The sequence below is a fragment of the Taudactylus pleione genome, unplaced genomic scaffold, assembly GCF_031769625.1.
Source record: "Taudactylus pleione unplaced genomic scaffold, aTauple2 ptg000373l, whole genome shotgun sequence".
In the NCBI taxonomy this organism is placed as follows: Eukaryota; Metazoa; Chordata; class Amphibia; order Anura; family Myobatrachidae; genus Taudactylus; species Taudactylus pleione.
The window spans coordinates 2,379,788-2,397,339 of NW_028284774.1; the positions used below are offsets into that span (position 1 = coordinate 2,379,788).

The following is a 17,552-nucleotide window of genomic DNA, read 5'->3' on the forward strand; positions in this document are numbered from 1 at the left end:
TTAGCAACTGTGTTGCGTGCACATAAGCAGAATAGCGATCCATAGTGAATCAGGCCCTATATAGTGTCACACTTAATTTAAATAGCACTTATATGATGTCTGAGCGCACTTTGCCGATATGAGGATACTAACAGTCCTTATATGCCACTGTGTTTTATAAAATAGTCTTAATGACTCTAATTAGCACAACACCATCTCTGTTTTCTGTTATACAGTATAGTGGCGATTTTTAGTCTCTCTATGGGCTCACGGGTGTTGACGGCTGCAATAAATAAACTTTATCATTAGTGCCCGGTTTATTTCTATTGTTCTATTGGTATCTTCGACTTATGACTCCTTAAATCAAAAGAGTCTGCACTGGTTTGGGAAGAGGTGGGCAAGTACAGTAAGACTTTTCACATAAGTGTAACATAATTAGATGTGGATGCATCCCCAGATACCCCTCTTAGGTGTTACATTATTATATTGTGTTCAAATAGGGTCATTTGACTTTAGTAATTACTACGATTACTGTCAATCTGTATCTCTATGCTCTTGTGAGTCATAAGTAAATGGTTTTGGGTTGTACATATCCTGAAACATGTTGGACTCAACTTACACACATAAGTATGCTTTTCTTTTATACAAATGCATTTGATGTCTGCTACTGTAGGTCAATGCAAGGGACTACAACTGTAAAAATCAGAAGATGGAAGATGACTAGATATAAAGTGCATAAAATTATTTTTTTAACTATTAACTTTATAAGAAAGAATGTAATACGTACATCATCCAAGGCTTTTGATTGTATGTAATTAAAATAGGGAAATTCTTTGAATACATTCCTAAATTGTTTAGCTTTTGTGTTAAGGAAACTGAAAAAATCCAACTGTGATTAAATTTCACAAATAATAAAAGAAATATCTACTGGAAGAAGTTGAAACTCACCGCACCCTCGAATCAGTGCACCTACTAATCCCTCCCCATAACTTCCCCAAACCTACCCATAGACTCCCCCACATCGCCTGTGCAGCACGATATCCGAAGGATCACACTCCGTCCCCCATCAAACCCCTCACAGATTGTGCATGCGCAATAGGACTTCCCGGTCATAAACCCCGAAGTCTTGTCTTCGCCGGGACAGCTCTTACCGGAAGACGTGTCCCGGCAGGCAACTGTACCTGCATAACGGCGATCACAGATGCGCAGATTACAGAAATACAAGTAAATAAATATTAAAAAAGGATACGAATTTCAGAGACAGACCTTAGGATCCCACGTTCAGTTTCAGCTGATAAAAAAATGCATGATTATTAATATTATAACATTCTCAGTCATTTACCTTCTAGTTATATAGCAGATTACATCAGTGTGTTCACTAAGGAACTAGAAGTAGAACTGTATAATGAAACCATTTATCTTAATTTCTGTTTCTTCCTTAACTTTATCTTCTAAAGCAAAGTTATATATTTCCATGGACAGTATACCACCTTCCACCCTTCCCTTTGACAGACACAGATTGCAGCATTACATTCTTCTTATATTTATAGTAAACACATAGGACAGCCAAAAAAACATCAAGCACATAGTATATTATGGAATTGAACTATTTACAGGACTTCTGTTTTTAAATTCCTGTCTCCAATAATGTAATCTTAAGGTGCCCATCCACTAGGCGATTAAATTGAGCGATTGAACGATAACTACGTCGTTATCGTTCGTTCATTAATCGTTTGAAGATCGTTCACGAAAATATCTAAAATGACTAGCGAAACGCGTGCCCGCTGGTCGTTTTAGACCATCTATCATCGTGCAAACATGCTGGTCAACCTGACGACAACATGTTAGCAGATGATTGATGTTCCTACACTGAGCATTAGAGGTTACACCTGCACAGTAATATATAAAAGATGATCTTCATCTAACAACATGAGGATACATTAACTCAAATGTTATTTACAAGCCTATTTATCACAATCCGCATTCTCAATGTGGCTGTGATAAGAAATTATCGTGTAAAATGAATTGACCATATTTCTCTTGCCGGGACATGGGCTCCAATAGCAGTTTGTCTGAAGATGGCATTAGCTACAGCGACCAAGCTTGGTAAATTTTGAAATTACTGTACCTATGGGGGCTGCTTTTGCAATTGAAAACATTGCCCCTCCCCACAAATACATTTTAGGGATGCTTGAAATTTGCCCATCCATACATTCTGAAGATTCTTGAAATATGCAAATATCCCCCAAAATGGCTGTTACTTCTTGTGTATATAACACTTCTTATATTATTATTATTATTATTATGTCGTTCAATAATAACAAAAGGAAAAACAAGTTGAAGAACATGGCACTGATTTAAATGATAACATATGAATCTATAACTCATTAAATGTGTCACTCTGTGTTATGATCTGTGGCAGTGGATCATCTTGGTTGCAGGTCCCGGTCGTATTAGGCGAGTGAGATGCTGCATTATGCCTTTGATTTCAGTACCAGCTGTTGCTAGGCAGCTGGGACACTGGCCCTGATTCAGAGCCGGACGCTCTGACAGAGCGCTCGCTCTGAGGGCCTGATTCAGACACACTCGCGAGCGCTGAGCGCTCGCAAGCGGGTCGATGGTGCCCTAGTGCGGAGGGAGCTCCGTCATGCGCATGCGCGAGACCCAGATAGCGACAGCCAAGCTGTCGCTCCGGGTCTCGCACCAAAGGGGGCGTGCTGTCGATGTTGAGTGACAGCACGCCCCCCTTGGTGGGCGTGCCAGGGGCATGGCTGCCAGACGGAGGCGTTCCCATGGGAAAGCCTACCGTCTGGGTCCGGCCCCACTGAGTGATGTCAGTGGGAGTGATTTTGGCTCTGATAGAGCCAAAATCACTCCAGCGTCCGGCCCCACTGAGTGATGTCAGTGAGAGTGATTTTGGCTCTGACAGAGCCAAAATCACTCCAGGGCTTGCGGTGACCGAGACCCTACCGCAGGGTCTCGTCGCAAGCCCGATGGTCGCGATGGTCTTGACCATCGCGACCATCATCATGGACGCTCGCATAAGCTGTGGGTGGTAACCCACAGCTATGCGAACGTCCAGGAGGACGCTCCAAAAAAAAAAAAAAAACGCCCTGATTCAGAGCGGGTGCTCATTCAGAGCGTCCGGCTCTGAATCAGGCCCTGAATCAGGGCCGTCCCTCCTCCTTTTCGGAGCGGCCTCCTGGCCGCTCGCATAGCTGTGACCACCCACAGCTATAGCGAGCGGCCAAAATGATGGTCGCGATGGTCAAGGCCATCGTGACCATCGGGCTTGCGACGAGACTCTTGCGGTAGGGTCTCGCTGCCGCAAGCCCTGGAGTGCTTTTGGCGATGTCAGTGGGGCCGGCCCCAGGTGGTAGGCGTTCCCATGGGAGCGCCTCCGTCTGGGCAGCCACGCCCCCGGCACGGCCACCAAAGGGGGTGTGCTGTCAATCACCATCGACAGCACGCCCCCTTTGGTGCGAGACCCATAACGGCGGCTTGGCCGTCGTTATTCGGGTCTCGCGCATGCGCACTTGGGCAACATCGTAAGGACACTGGGGAAAGGTAAGTATCAGCCGCGGGGGGGGGGGACAGTTAGGTTTAGGCAGTCTAGGGGGACTTAGAGTTAGGCTGCAGGAGGGGGGAGATTAGAGTTAGGCTCTGAGCAGGGGGGTTAGGTTCAGGCACCATCGGGGGGGTTAGGGGGTTATGTGTAGGCACTTACCGGTAGGATTAGGGTGCGGGGTAAGGTGAGATAGTATAAGGGTCCAGGAAAGGAGGGTTAGGGGGTAAATACAGCAGGGGAACATTACTTACAGTTTCCCTGTCGGGATTTGAACCATCGGGATGCCGCTGTCAGTGCCGGCATCCCATCCATCTGTATTTCATACTGATTCCCTGCTATCCTAGCTGTCTCCTGAAGAATTTACTCAGCTACTGTGTTTCACTACTGTGCATTTACCCTGTTGACATATACTCCTTAGTATACTGTTGTGTGACCTGTGCAATCATTATCTGCTGAGCAATCCACCTGTGCCTTGCTGGAATCACTGTTTTAAATATCACTGCTTTTCTAAATTGGGATTGCTGTGCTATGCTGCTGCTGCTGCAAAAATAATAATAATAGTGACTGTGTTTAACCATTGCTACTGCATTGAGTACTGTGGTGCAGATCTGAGTGTACCTTTACTTGTTACTGGTACTGTTACTAAGTGTACCATTACTTACCACCTGTGGTTAAATACTGTGCTGCACTTCAAGGATTGCGTTACTCTACATGATGTCCATATCCTCTGTCTGCATTTATACCCCTGCTACTACCTGTTCCAGTGTACTGGTCAGAACTAGTGTCAGTACTTCAGTTAACTGTGTCCTTGCCATATTACTGTTGCTTATACACTACTACTCCAGTTATTACCCAGTGATCTCCTGTCTGTTGCATAAGCTTCCACTGTTCGGAGGTATAAGACCTGGCGGTTGCCTAAGTACCGGTGAATGCATCTAACACTAAGGGAACAGCGGGTGGTTGTTATAGGCACAAAACCCTCCATAGGGGGACTCTAGGGGTCTTATGTAATAGTGCAGGAGTTTCATAACACTCTGCTGCAGTAATTACGGAGCACAATTACATTAAAAAATGAAGCCAAAAAGAAGGGTGTAGTAGGTATTACCGCCAAACGCATCGCCGGTGGTTCAAATCCTGACAGCGGCAGCCCGGCAAGCATGAAAATCCTTATCATCCCTAAGGTAAGTATCTCTAACCTAATTCCCCCCCCTAACCCTCCCTTAGTGGTGCCTAACCCTAACCTCCCCCCAAGTGCCTAACCCTAATCCCCCCTCTAAGTGCCTACACCTAACCCCCCCTTCCCCTAGCCTAAACCTAACCCTCCCGGGGGGGTGCCTAACCCTATGTCCCCCCGGGAGCCCTAAACCTAACCCTCCCCCCCACGGCTGCCCGCGCCCGGCTTACCTTCGTTCGGTATGCCGGGCGTCGGTCTTCCGGAGTCTGGTTAATGACAGGCGTCGGGTTTTCGACACCTGTCATTAGCATCACGCCGGGATTAGAAAGTCTGGAAGCCGTTGGTCGGCATTTAGACCGTCGGCTTCCAAACTACATCCCAAAAAGAATATTGCACTTAGTGGCACTAAATTTAAATACCAGTTTAGCATTAAACAACAATCTCATGAACTGGCTTCACAAATAAAAGTAAACAAGTTTTTCAACTATTATATTATGCCACAACAAAACTTGAATTCCTTCATCATAGTTTCCCAACAATATATGAAATTACACCAGACCAAATTACTAAATATCATATGGGGACTCTACACCCAATACCCATATTTAGAAGAATAAATCCTCACTCCAATCGATGTTACAAGTACTGGTAGTTGGTTGTAAGCAGAAACAGTCTACACTTTAAAATCAATAAATCTAGTTTAAAAAGCTGCAATTAAACAGTATAAATGGAACTCATTGATGTTCTTTCAAAATGCCACTAATTAGCAGCTTACAGTCTGCACTGTGAAGATGTTACACTCCCACTGAGCTGTAGCATACATCATGTAAAACGGTTTACATAAAACAAATGAACCTCCTAATTGGAGGTTAACAAAATTATGTTTAGGCCGTCAACACCAAACGCTGGGCCTGATTCAGCAGCTGATGTCTGACGGTTTTAACGCTGTTTCATGGGTGTGCATACAGATGTTCCACATACATCTATATCCTCTGTGCGCTACAAGTCACGTTACACATAAAGCGTGAGCGCCATGTGACTCGGTAGCGCTGAGCATCTTTTTTGTGCAAGTTTTCCCCTTAAAATGTGTCTTATGTGTCTTATTCGCAAAGCGATACAAATTGGACGCGCAAACTTATGCTGATTAAAATGATATGCGGCATACCTATATTCTGTGTGACAATACGGCTATATCTGCATGTGTAATACTACGTTACAGTGTCATTGGCTGTGACATTGTAACGTAGCATTTTGCATGCAGATACACCCGTATCCGCACACAGAATAGAGGCATGCCGCATATCATTTTAATCAGCATAAGCTTCCTATTCGCATCACAAAGTCGCATGAAAAAAACGCTCAGCGCTACCGAGTCACGCCAAAGCATGGCGCAACTAGAAGGGCTGTTTAACGTGCAAGGAGGCTAGATGTATGTGGACACATCTGTAAATTAGTCTCCAACTCCCCAGGGATCCCTGGCCTGGGGTGACTAACGGTCTGGGCTGATGCTGCGGAGGGGGGGCCCGGTGATAGGGCTCCCCTGGCTGTGGCATCATTCCCCCGTTAGAAAGGATCCAGGGCTGGTTCTGGATCTTACAGGGAGACCCTATGCAAATTTTTCCCTGTAAATCCAGAACCAGCTCTGCTTCCCATAGCCTTGTGCTGGTTGTACTAAGCACAGGGAGACCTACGTCATTTTTTCCCTGTACTTAGTCAACCAGAGCAGGGTTGGCAAAGTCCGGGGCTGGTTGTGTTTTCGGGGGTGACCTCACGTTAATTTTTTTATTAATTTAACTCTTTAATTGCTTTTTCCAGCCAGATACATACAGGCATCTCACTGATGTCTGCATGTATCTGTGTGACAACGAACTGCTCATGCTGAAAGTGAAAGCATGAAGCAGTTCGTTGTGTCTGGGATTTGAAGAGTGATTTGAAGGGTGATTTGCCGTTCGATTAGGACATGAACTTGCCAAATCAAACAGCAAATCACTCTTCAAAACCAACTCAAATCGAATTTGTTTTGCGAAACGCAAAACAAATCGACTAATAGTAAATGCAGTGAAAAAAAGGTTTTCACTGCATGCGATTTGAGAAGTGCTAAATCACTCCTCAAATCATACTGCAAATCGACCTTTAGTAAATTTACCCCTTAGTATTCATAGATACCAAAATAAAAGATCTTATAAATCCATACATGGCTTCATTTAACTATAAGAATGCTTTTTATCAAGAGGAATATATAGTCATTTACTCATTTACTCAATTCCACATTAGTATTTTGTGCATGAAAGTCAAATCTTTTCAAACTTAAGTAGTAGCAGGATTTCATTAGTTTACATATAACAATAGAAACAGGGAACCTAAGAGGCATTTTTTTAAAATAAATGTATATTAAATGGCATCTGTAGTATATTCATATTCCTTCATCAGCCTTGTTAATACATGCATTAATGCTACACACTTCTTGAGACATTATTAAAACCATCATTTATTATCAAAATTTAGCTATGAACACAGATATACAGAGGGACCAGTGTATCATAAACATAATATAATACAATAATTTCAAATAACTGACCCTTGAATCAGATATTAGTCAAATAAAAGTCCACATTAAATTTAGAGGTGTCCGCCCCATTTGCAGAAATAGCCCCTGAACACATAAGTATCTTATGACTCTATAAGGATTCCAAAGTACAGAGAGAAAAATAAAGCAAAAAAAGAAAAGAGGACACGAAAAGCAGAAGGGAGGGGAAAATAAACTACTTTAATGTTACCAATCATTAAACTCAAGCATTTTATTTTGCGTGTCAGGAGTAACTCGTCTATGAATGCCTGGGGTTTGGTGCATATGTAGTAGAAACCTGTTTGTGCTTTCACCTTCTCTGTTACAATAAGGCATGCCACATCCCAAACGCATGCTCAGGAGAGCATACTGGGACCACCTTTGTGGTAAGTAGATATGCATCATCTGATCCCATCCAAAACATTTTTCTATGGGGACTGATGATTGCAAGTTACACCCCAGTGCAACACCATGTCATTCCAAGCTTGATATTTATTTAATACCCAACTCTGTGAAAAATAGCCTCAGTCATACAATATCTTTGTTTCAGTGCGCTTTAATTTGCTTTCCTTAAGTACACTAAATAAATATTAAATGACAATCACCTTTTCCACTCTGCAAATTTAAAGATGGGGGGTGAAAAATAGTTTCTTCATCTAAGCCTGTATTGAGCACAGAATCTCCATTATCAATAATGCTGGATGATAAATGCTGGGAGAAGGGCCTGCTATAGTCGGTCTGTGATTCCTCAGTGGATTTCAGAGCATTGGGATAGACTGTATTCTCTGTTAACATTTGTCTGTCTTCAAATCTGAATGAATCATCATATTGCTTAAATAAGCTGTAAAAAAAAAAGTCAATGAAACAATGAGAATTTTACAATGCTTCATTAAATTACTATAAACTAATAAAGTAGTTAGGTTAACAAATCATTACACACCTGTAATTTATTATTTATTAACAGTTTCTTATATAGCGCAGCATATTCCTTTGCGCTTTACAATTGGAAACATTTATAGAACAAATCAGGGTAATAACAGACAGACATAGAGGTAAGAGGGCCCTGCTTGCAAGGTTACAATCTATAGGGAAATAGGCATTGATGAACAAGGATAGGTGCTATATATTGCAAATTGGTCCGGCCAGAATGCAGAGATTCTTGGTGAGCTGTATGATCCAGTCACACAGGAGTGTCGACCAAATGTCAGGAGGATGTGAAAGAAAGACAATATGTGAGGTTATGTGTGGACTGTGAGAGGGGATGTAATAAGACATGGAAGCTATGAAGGTTATGTGGTCAGTTCTGGAATCTGATAAGCTTGTCTGAAGAGGTGAGTTTTCAGGGAACGTTTGAAGGATTGAAGACTAGAGGGAAGTCTTATTGTAATGACTTTGCAGAGATGGAAAGATGTGTTACTGAGTCAGAGGCAGATTGAAGGAACTTGGAAGGAGTGCAGGAGAGCTGGGTAAAAATAAAAAATGCAATACTGAAGGCTACAGACCTTTGTATTAAAAGGGTTAGGAAAAGCACCAGGAAAAGGAAACCAGTGTGGTTTACAAAACAGGTATCAACTAGTGTGAAATTAAAAAAGATGGCTTCTAGGAAATATAAGCAGACTCAAAATAATAACGACAAAGAGGCGTATCTTGCCAGAAGGAAGGAGGCTAAGAAGGTGATAAGGCGTGCAGAGGCAGAAGCTGAGGAGAAAATGGCCCAGTCAGTAGATAAAGTAGCAAAACTTTTTTTTAAGTATATATGTGAAAGGAGGAAGTCAAATGGAGGAATAATAAGACTTAAGACAGAGAGTGAGTACATGATCGAGGGAGACAAAGAAATAGCAGATCATCTAAATAATTATTTTTGATCAGTTTTCACTACAGAAAAAGAGGGGAAGGGGCCACAGTAAAGTTGCAGAGGCATTCATGAATATGAAGTACACAGAATTTAATTTACAGAAGAGAGGGTCCTAGCAGAACTCTCTAAACTGAAAGTGGATAAATCAATGGGGCCAGATGGGACACATCCAAGGATACTAAAAGAGCTTAAAGGGGTCCTGGTAACACCATTAACAGAATTATTCAACCAGTCGCTAGTATCAGGAGTGATTCCAGAGGACTGGAAAAGAGCAAATGTAATACCACTGTACAAAAGTGGAGGCAAAGAAGAAGCAAGTAACTACAGACCAGTAAGCCTTACATCAGTAGTGGGAAAAATTATGGAAACACTATTAAAAGAAAGACTGGTGGAATATCTCAAATACAACAATTTACAGGATCCCAAACAGCATGGATTTACTCAGGGAAGATCATGCCAAACAAATCTTATTGACTTTTTGGACTGGGTGACCAAAGTAATAGATCAAGGGGGGTCGTAGATGTAGCTTATCTAGACTTTAGTAAGGCTTTTGACACGGTCCTGCATCGCAGAATGATAAACAAACTAAAAGCTTGGGATTGGATTCTATGACTGTTGAATGGATAAGATTTTGGTTGCAGGATAGGAAACAGAGAGTTGTAGTAAATGGAGTGTATTCACGTGAGGGAAAGGTAACCAGTGGAGTACCCCAGGGATCAGAACTTGGGCCAATGCTCTTTAATATTTATGTTGGTGATATTGCAAATAATAGTAAAGGGAAAGTATGCATTTTTGCAGATGACACAAAAGTATGCAACAGGGTAGACACACCAGGAGGGGTAAAACAAATGATTGAGGATCTGGGTAGACTAGAGTAATGGGCAAGAACATGGCAACTACAGTTTAATGTCAAAAAATGCAAAATCATGCACTTCGGTCCCAATAACCTAAAGGCTAAATATAGTATCAAGGACACTATAATAGAAAATACAGAGGAGGAAAGGGATTTAGGAGTCACCATTTCAGATAACTTGAAGGCAGGCAAGCAATGCACCAAAGCAATGAGGAAGGCAAGTCAGATGCTTGGTTGCATAGGGAGAGGAATCAGTAGCAGGAAAAAATAAGTGAAAATGCCACTGTATAGGTCATTGGTATGGCCTCATCTAGAATACTGTGTTCAGTTCTGGAGGCCATATCTCCAGAAGGATATAGACACATTTGCGACGGTACAAAGAAGGGCAACCAAAATGGTGCATGGCTTACAGCACAGAACTTACCTAGAAAGACTAAAAGATCTTAATATGTATAGTTTGGAACAGAGATTGGATAGGGGGTACATGATAGAAACGTTCAAATATATGAAGGGTTTTAACAAGGGACCGGAGGGAAGCATTCTTCAAAGGAAGAGATGCACAAGAACACCAGGACATGCACTGAAACTGGAGGGAGGTAGGCTCAGAGGAAATTTTAGGAAAAATTACTTCACAGAAAGGGTAGTGGATAAGTAGAATAGCCTCCCATCAGATGTGGTTGGAGCTAAAACAGTGGAATAATTTAAACACGCTTGGGATAGGCATAAGAATATCCTTGAGAGACGTAAGGAGTAAATAGGGTTGAAGTTGCCTAAAGGATACATGAAATGGGGCAGACTAGATGGGCCAAGTGTTTCTTATCTGCCGTCTAATTCTATGCTTCTATGTTTCACCTTAAAAGTATTTTTTTATACCAAGCAAAAGGTAATTTGAGATGTGATTCTTTTCCTCACTTTAATCTATATCAAATATCCTGACTGACTGACTCATGCCCAGCCCATATCCCTGGCCTAGAAACATGAAAATCGGGGAGGACATTCCTTCCATGACATAGGCATCCACTGAGCAGGTATTTTTTTAAATTCGACTCCTAAGTTGGTGAAAAGGGATAAAATGTTTCCTCCCCCTGTGCAATGTCCTGCTTGACTGTCTCATCGTGGCTGCAACACAGTTCAATATTCAAACACCAACTGTCACCCCAATTGCTGCCAAACATCACTGTCAGTTGCTGTGGCTCCCTTAGTTGAATAGTGAGGGAAGGGAATGTGTTACTACAGAGGTGAGAGATGAATAGGTGTTACAACTACAGTTACAACTACAGTGAGAGAGGAATGTGTTACTATAGAGGTGAGGGAGGGGACTATGGGCCTGATTCAGAGCCGGACGCTATTTGCGCTCGCTCGGTCAGAAAAAGGGGCCGGCTATTTAAATTGAGCGCTCGCTCTTTGCGGTCTGTTGACGCCTCTATGTCTGAGCGAGCGAACGAAACATGCGCTCGCTATTTTGTAAAGACGCCCCCTGGCCGCTCGTATCTTACGTAATCTCCGCTATTTATTTGATTAATCGAGTACATCGAGAGGCATCTGAACTGCTCGCAGTGCTTGTGGTAGGTTTATCCTACCGCAATCATGCGAACAGTTCAGGCTAAGAGACAACCAAGTGACGTGGTCGATGACACTGCTTTGTCAATTATGCACACCCCCTAAAACGCCCGTTTTGACCGTTTGGCACGCCTGCGTTCGGATCTCCATTCCCCGTTTTCAAGCACCTTCCCCTGTTACCACCCACAAACGCCTCATTCTGTCACTCAAATTAGCAGGCACACGCTATTTGGCGAGCGCTCGATTTCCAATCGCACTGACTGGTTGGCGCATGCGCATTACGACCCATATGCATGCGCAGTTGTGCGAACATCACTCGGAGCGAACGCTTACGACCGGCTCTGAATCAGGCCCTATGTTACTACACAGGTATGGGAGGAAAATGTGTTACTACACAGGTGAGTAAGGGGAATGTGTTACTACACAGATGAGGGAGAGGAATGTCAAATGTGTTACTATGGGGTGGGGAGGGTTAGGTTAGGCTGCGGGGAAGGGGAGGTTAGGTTTAGGCACTTAGAGGGGGGTTAGGGTTAGGCAGTTGGGGGGGGAGGTTAGGCACCCCTAAAGGAGGGTTAGGGTTAGGGGGTAGAATTAGGTTAGTTTATACTTACCTTAAGTACAATCGGGATTTCCTCCTCTGTCAGGATGCTGCTGTGGGGATTAGAACCGCCGGTCATGCGGCCAGTGGTAAATCATACTGATTCCGTAGAGTAACCCCATGTTCATTGTCACCCTGCTTTAGTAGTAACCAGCCCAGGCTACAGCAATTGTGCTGTTTTTTCATTTTTGGGGAGGGCACACAATTTTTCTCATATCTCTTTGTTACATGGTAAAGTTATATGCTGATGGTGTCGTCCAACAGCAGAAAGCATGGACAAATGATAAAGGTAGAAAAGCCCCGATGCTACTTTCTGTTGACATACAATCCAGATTTCTAAGTGGCTTAACCACTTAACTGACAATTTATTTTTTTCAAAACTGCACAGAAATTGTAGTTTTTTTAATTAAGTTTAAAAATATATTTTTTAAAAATATTTAGATATTTTACTTTAAAAACATATACCTAGGGGTGTTTTGCACCCTCCCCCACCCGTGTCCATAGGCCCCCATTGACATTTCACTTCCCACCATGCAAAATAACCTTCAGTGTAAAAAAAATTGCCAGCAATATAAACCCCCACTCCCTAGTGGTAATAAGTCCACTGGCAAAGCCACCCAACCAGGGGTGGTTTTCTCTTCCCGTCGGCCAGCAGCCGACTGATGTGGCTGGCCGGCCACCGGAGCATTAGTAGACTCTGGGCACTAGAGTATAAACTTACCTCGGAGAGGTAAGTTTTAAACAATATGGGTGCAGGGTGTGCGGTGCGGGCCCCCCTGGACCCAGGAGCCCGTGTGCACCGCACACACTGCATCCATTATAGATACACCACTGGCCCCAACCTTACCCCGACGGACAAGGCATCCCCAGTTTAGTACCCCCCTCTCCCCATGTATCACTATTTATAGTTATACATTTTATATATATTTATAATTCACCCCAGACAAAAAAACTATTTTAACATTCATCATAACCCCCCTCCCCATAGTGTGCCGGGGGGAGGGGGGTTATGAGACTGACCCGGTCACCTGCAGCCCTGTCCTCACTCTAAACAGTCACATGAGAGAACAGGTCACTAACTCAAAATTAGTGACTTGTCCCCCGCGGCTGTGCAATACCGTCAAACTCTGAATCTGGCCCATAGTTCACTGAATAGGTCAGTACACTCCTTACTAAAGTTAGCTCTGCACATTTTCTGTAAAGGGGTCTCTGTTGTGGCATCATACCTACCAAATGTCTTGTGGCAAGACAGTCCTGATTTTTGAGGTCTGACTCTTAATCAGGACATTTTGATGTGAGGAGTGGGAGTTTGACGTGTTGCACTGCCGCATGCTAACGAAGCTGGTTTGTAAACAGCGTAAGGCATACAAAATAGCATTTTTCTTTATAAAAAAAAAACCCACTAGGGCATGGCCAGACCAGCCAGTGTGCTGCAGTCATATCCCTGTCCTGCTGTCAAGACCTCTGACATTGGGAGGTATGCAGCCTTAATTTTTTTTGGATGGGGTTGCTTGCCCTGGGAGACAGTTTGCCTAGAAGCTGCGTTGTCAACAACGATTCTCGAGAACGGATCAGTTATTACTAGATTAAAATGTACTCATTTGCAAAGCAGGGATCATGTGCTTGGATAAACTTTCCTGAATATAATGTGAGTCAATTCACCAGTTGGGCAACTATTAGACAATTGATTCTAGCTTGCTTTTCTTTGTATATATCAGTATCTGACTTGCTATATATTTGCTGTATACTTTAAGTAATTTACTGTATATTTGCTGTATATTTTAAGTAATTTACTATAGATATATTTGACTTACTATACTCATAGCTAGTAGTAACTTACATGTTTTCTATTTATTGTAGACACATAACACATAATTTTAACATTACAAAATAAATTGTATATACTGTAAATTGAAAACAACTAGAATTAAGCAGTTACCTTTTTCGAAACACACTTGAATTGTCATCAATATCTTGACTTTGTGTCAGATTCTGTTCAGTGGGAAGACAATCTGTGCTCTGACCTTTATTGTCACCACATGAAATCCAGGAATATGTTACTGTCACATTCTCTGCACATGTATTTCCTGTGTTTGGTGTCACTGTTGTGTTAAACTTAGTCCCACGCTGGGAAGCATATGTTCCTGGAGGGCTGCTTTCTAATGCAATTGCCTTCTTTAATGGTGGAATAAACTTTTTTCTCTTTTGAATCTCGGCTTTTCGGTTTGAAAAAGGAATGCAGTAAATTGTAAGCATTTAACTTCAATACACAAGCATCCACAGCCAATATAGAAACATTCAAATACTACAATTTTGTTTAGACTTATGTGTCATCCGTCTTGAAGATCAAAAATTTGACGGCACAATTGTTGTGATATTCACATTAACCTTAAACAGAGTCATTCACTTATGGTCTGCAATAAAATATAGATTGCCTAAATAATGTGCATTTATGAAAATACAGTGTTAATGCATTAATATGAATAATATAATATATATTTGTTTACCTTAGAGAAAAATATATGTAACCTAAGTGTGAAGTGTCTGCACCTTCTCTGCATGCAATACTTTTACCTGCTGACTTCATGCATGTTATCTCCTTTTGCAGATCTTGACTCTGAGGAATATCATCCACACAAGGAGCTGGCGCTTGAAGCCATCTTTTCATTCCTTGCTCATCCAATCTATTTTTTTTGTAAACAGAGGATTTACCATATATTGTAAGAAAACACATTCATAAATACCAGGAGCTCTTTTCTTGGTTGAATATAAACTGTCTAGATAACTTTGAAAGCAACAATATGAAAGTGGAAGCTAAAAAGTGAAATCAGCTAGTGGGAGTACAATAAAGAGATGAAAGTAACAATGCAATGAACAGGCAGATAAGAAGTGAGCAGATGAGGACACAGAGGAGAAGCAGCCAGCAATGAGTAACAGGCTTAAGGAGTACAAAAGCAGACAGAGCAGAATTGAGAAACCTTGCAAAAGAGAAATAGAACAGGAAATTACATAACCGGGTTGGGTATGGGTTCTATCCAGTCTGGATGCCCCCAGTTCGAATACCGACAGCGGCATCCCGACAGTCAGAATCCCAACACCCATAGGTAAGTATACTACACCAGGATTGGGTTAACAATGGGGCGAGTGGAGCTTCAGCTCCAAGCCCTCCCATTAAAATAGGCCCACAGCATCTGCTGTGCTGCTGTGTAGACAGGAATTTTTTTCTCCTGCTACAGCAACCTGCCAACGGCGGAATGAGCCCCCCCCTACCCGCGGCCGCGATCCCCCTTCCCCCTACATGGATGATCAGCACCTATGAGATTAGGAGGAAGTTAGGATCGTGCAGGTTCCCACTCAGGCTACCTATCAGGAAATCTTCTTATTCACTGCCTTGCTTTTACAGTTGCCCTGCTCCCAGCCATCCTCTCTTGCTCCCATTGGCCGGTATAGTGTGCATGCAGACACAGACAGACACTGCAAGGAACAACATAGTAAATGTAATTGAGACAGAGAGCACGCATCACAGCCATGCACAGAGGCGCCCTTGGCCCTTCTCTTCTATACAGTGTCACACTGTCCTCCTTACTATTCCTGCCTCTGTCCCCTTTCCCATATCTATGCCTCTGCCCCCTCCCTCTATATTGTTGTGCTCTTTACCATCTTACCTCTCCCCTATGTGCCTCAGCCATCTCCCAATAGCTATGCCTCTGCCCCACTCTTGTGGTCTGACCACTCCCTATCTGTGCCTCTGCCTCTTCCCAATATTTGCGCCTTTGTCCCCCTCCCATATCTGCCAACACCTTCATATCTCTGCCTCCCTATCTATGCCACTGTCCCCTTTTCCCCGTGTGCCTCTCTCCATTTGTGCCATCCTCCTTATATGTGCTTCTGCACTTTCCCATCTTTAATAATCTTTCCTCTACTCCTTCCCAAAATCTGTGCCTCTGCCCCCCTCCCATATCTGTGCCTCTGCCCCCACCTTCATATCTCTGCCTCCTTATCTATGCCACTGTCCCCTTTTTCCTGTGTGCCTCTCCCCATTTGTGCCTCTGCACCCATTGTTCATGCCTCTACCCCCTCACCCAATGGCTACTGGCTGCTGAACAGAAGAGGCATGACTAAACGGAGGAGCAACCACGTTAAACACTGCATAATTGAACCTAGGAATGCCAGGTAACCACAATTTTCAATTATCAAGCCATTATGGATTTTTCTCCATTATAAAAAAATTCTTTATTCCTTTTTTATTATTAACGGTTTAAAAATAGATTTTTTTTTTTAACCAGTTGCTTGGCATGGTTGCATCAGATGTGACCATGCCAGGTTGGACTTTCCCTGACATGGTGGACATTTGATGCGACCAGTCTGAAATACCCACTGGTGGGTTTGCGTAAATTAATCTTCCAGCAAGCGCCAATCTCATAGGGACCTCCACGTCCCTCTGCACCCACGGCTTCACCTCCAATTTCTCCCGATCACTGCTGGCAACAGTGATCAGGCAGCCCTATGCCACCCCCCTTGCTCTGCAGTGCAGCTGCAGCTCTGTCCCCAGTGTCCTCATCAGTATGGCCACAGTGATTGGGCAATTCAAACACACTCCCCACCTGGTGCTAGCCATAGCAACCCCCCCAAAAGTATCCTTTTCACTGGGGCCATAGTGATCAAGCAGCCCAGCATCTCCAAGCAGCTGCAGTGCAGTTTTGGCTCCAATCTGCCTCCAGTGTCTCAATCTCTGCTGGCCACAGTGATCGGGCAGTCAACCTAGTGTAACTCCCACCCTGCAGCCGCTCTCTCCTGTCCCTGTGTGCGTGAAATGGTGGAATTTATTTGCTGATTTATTGAGTGCCACCGTTATCTTTATCTATGTATTTAGGTATATGTTTGTGTACTGTCTTGAGGGCACCATTGGTTATTTTATTCACATAAAGTGTGTGTGTGTGTGTGTGTGTGTATGTGTGCGTTTGCGTGAGCAAACCACACCCCCAAAGCAATGGTCTCACCCCCACATCAGTAGTCACCACCCCGTCAAGCTGATCTCACCTCCTGCTAAGGCACACAATAGGCCCATCAAAAATTTCAGCTCCAGGCCCTTGTGGATCTGAATCTGGTACTGACTACCACTAACCCTAATTCCTACCCTAACCCTCCCTCCCCGATGCCAAATCTAACCTCCCCCTCCCCGTACCCTAAACTTCCCCCTTAGTGCCTAACCCTCCCTCTAGTGCCTAACACTAACCTCTAACCCCCGATACTTTCCTTCAGGATGTCGGCGATCAGAATATTGCAGCCGGGATCTCGACGCTGTCGCGGTTCCGACGTCAGTATTTAGACAGTCGGCATCCCACACACCAGGATGCTGACTACATTTCGGTAATTTTGGTAGGCATGCTCAAACAAAC

At 43.3% G+C, this 17,552-nt stretch overlaps 1 protein-coding gene across 1 annotated transcript in view; it reads right to left on the reverse strand.

Moving 5' to 3' along the window:
- The window catches only part of HFM1 (helicase for meiosis 1), a 236,775-nt gene that overhangs the window by 156,619 nt on the left and 62,604 nt on the right, over window positions 1-17,552 (reverse strand). Inside the window, exons 3-7 of the mRNA XM_088444870.1 lie at window positions 14,728-14,837; window positions 14,093-14,369; window positions 7,893-8,128; window positions 1,229-1,270; window positions 767-837 (exon numbers count right to left, since the gene is read on the reverse strand). Of these exons, the coding sequence (XP_088300996.1) occupies window positions 767-837; window positions 1,229-1,270; window positions 7,893-8,128; window positions 14,093-14,369; window positions 14,728-14,837 (736 nt within the window). The remainder of the gene's footprint in view (window positions 1-766; window positions 838-1,228; window positions 1,271-7,892; window positions 8,129-14,092; window positions 14,370-14,727; window positions 14,838-17,552) is intronic.